The 2,522-nt window shown below is 54.6% G+C and overlaps 1 protein-coding gene across 1 annotated transcript in view; it reads right to left on the bottom strand.

The window, feature by feature from the left end:
- Positions 1-545, bottom strand: part of HSPG2 (heparan sulfate proteoglycan 2) — a 142,339-nt gene extending 141,794 nt beyond the window's left edge. The window contains exon 1 of the mRNA XM_011990146.1: positions 113-545. Coding sequence (XP_011845536.1) covers positions 113-545 — 433 coding nt within the window. The remainder of the gene's footprint in view (positions 1-112) is intronic.
- Positions 546-2,522: the final 1,977 nt, after the last annotated feature.

Below are 2,522 nucleotides of genomic sequence, written 5' to 3'. Positions count from 1 at the left end.
CTTTGGGGCAAGGGGTGGTCTTGGTGGTCTAGGTTGAGGGAGCTGGCAGCCCTTTCCAGATAGTTGGCTGCAAGCTTTGGCAGGCTCTGCAATGTCTTATGGCAGCTGTTACAGGCATTGGGGGATCGGTCCAGGTAGTTGATGCCTTGGATGAGCTGGTCTAGGAAGGTGGGGCTAGAGGAGTCCGAGGGACAATCCCTACAGAGCAGGCAGCAGGGGCTGCCGTGGAAAGCAGGCTTTCTGGCCACCTTGGGGCTCACCAGGTGACTTGTTTCTGTGTACTTGGAGTCGTAGGGCCGGCCCATGCAGATTCTCCCTAGCGGAAGCCTAGTGGGGCTGGGGTTGAAGAGCTGCTCAGAGCAGCTGCTGCAGCTGCTGGACTCTGAGCCAGAGCCACGCTGGGTATGGAGGCACTTGAGGCTCTTAGCCTCATTCAGGAGGGTGCATTTGGTCCAGCCTGGAATTCGGGCTGGAAAGGATGTGTTGTTGGGATGGCCCAAGCGGCCGTCAGTGTTGGAATGGCTCGCCTGGTATCCAGACATCATCCTGGCGGGGTTCACAAAGCTTCGTGGCTGAGCAGTGACAGTGTCTGGAGATTGGTTACTGGTTATCGGGGCCTGGCAGGGACAGAGTTAGTTCAGCTCAACTGGGTTCCCTGCCGCCACCCTCCAGGCTTTCTCTCCAGGTGTTCCCTCTGCCCCCAGGGGGTCCATGCTCTGCTCCTCTCCCCGTCCTCCTCCCAGGCCCAGGGATTCTCAAACTGGAAAACTGACAGCCTCTTCTTCATAATGCATCAGGGAAAGCATAAGAGATAGGGCATAAGGCCAGATCATCATGATGACTGAGACCAAGGGGTCCACCTAGAAGTGGGGCAGTACCTTCTTTTCCTTTTAGCTTTAGCCCACATTTGGAAATTTCCATTCCCCCTTGAAGCAGGTACTCCAGAAGACCACAAAGACTGAATCTCTAATGGTGAAATTCCAAGCAGAGACACACCTTCTTTTGAAGTCATATCAAAATGCTAACCATCAACCATACAATGCACCCTGATACTAGAAACTGTATCTTAGCATGGGTGCAATGCTATACACATTGTGTGCTGCACTCCTCACTGGGTGTCCCCTGTGGGCCAACTCCTTTAATTCCTGCTACAAATCAAGGAGGTAGTTACTATTCTATCACCAGCTGATGGGGAAACTGAGACTCAGAGGGATGACGGGACGGGCCTAAGATCACACAGCTTGTAAGCGGTGGGGTCAGGGTAGCATCTTGGGTTTGTCTATTGACCCCTGACAGACAATGTCACATCATCAGGGTGAATCTGGCCTCCCCTGTAGCCTGCTAAGGATGAATTCTCACCACACCTGCTCTGCCTGCCTAGACGGGGGCCTTGGTGAGAAGTAGGGGCTCTAGGTAACCCTGTTAGTAAGTGGATCCTGACTTTAAGAACCCCAAATTGGGGTGAGGGCCAGGTGGCATGATAAGCCCGCTGATGGGGCTGGATTATGAGATCAGAACTTTTCGAGGCATTTGGCCTGGGTCCTCTCTGAAAGTACAGACGCTCCTCATCCACCCCACAAGGGAAGAAGGGATGGGGGTTCCCACTCTTCCTGGCCCAAACGTGGGTACTTCTCAGAGACAAAGGCCTTACCAGGCCAAAGAGATGTCCCATCCACTTAACCCCACCTCCTGACCCTGGACCCAGCCAGGGGCAGTGCCCGTCTCCATTGTCCCCTGGCTCCCCAGGACTCACTCCACCCCACCCCGCTAGTCAGAAGGAAGGCTCTGACTTCTCTCCCCTACTGCTACCAGCTTGATGCGGATTTTCCATGTCTGCCTAGTGAAAAGAGAGCAGTGTTTAAGCACATCCTACCCATCAAACAGCTGCCTGCCCTCCTTCCAGCCCGGGCCCCTCAGCTGCCCTTGTCTTTTGGGTCTGATATGGGTGGAATGTCCAGACCCTTGCCTCTTCCCTGCCTGGTCCAACCCCACCCCATCTCCTCCTCTGAAAAAGTAAGAGGCCAGGGAGGGCTAATCCCTGCAGGACGCTGCCCTTCCCTCTCCTGCTGCCTGGTCCCCGCCTGCCACCAGGGGCCTCTCCCTTCTCGCTCTGTGTTTTAGGAGATAGATGATTTGGAGCTTCTCTTGCTGTCCTCGAAGGATGGCCTCATGCTGCCACTCTGGACTGCTGACCATGTCATGGAATCATGAAATCCTAGAGCTGGGAGGGGATTTCGAGGTCATCCTGGTCAGGCCCCTGCCTCAGGGCCAGAGCCACTTTAAGCCTGCCAGGACAGATGGGCCCTATTTTTGAAACAAGGGTGGGGTGGCTGTTTTCCAGCGTTTGCCATTGGTTTTCTCGTGTTTAATGACGCCAAGAGCAAGGAAGATCTATGCTGGCTCAAATATAACTCCGGCTTGCAGTGGCCAGCCTCAGTCTCCGGACTCTTAGGGAGCAAATTTCAGAACTTTCAAAACCTAGTGCCCCTCGTTGGGGCCTCTGGTCTATAAGAGGCATCCAG

The sequence above is a fragment of the Mandrillus leucophaeus genome, unplaced genomic scaffold (genome assembly GCF_000951045.1).
Source record: "Mandrillus leucophaeus isolate KB7577 unplaced genomic scaffold, Mleu.le_1.0 Scaffold370, whole genome shotgun sequence".
Taxonomy (NCBI): Eukaryota; Metazoa; Chordata; class Mammalia; order Primates; family Cercopithecidae; genus Mandrillus; species Mandrillus leucophaeus.
This window is presented reverse-complemented; position numbering and strand designations above follow the sequence as displayed.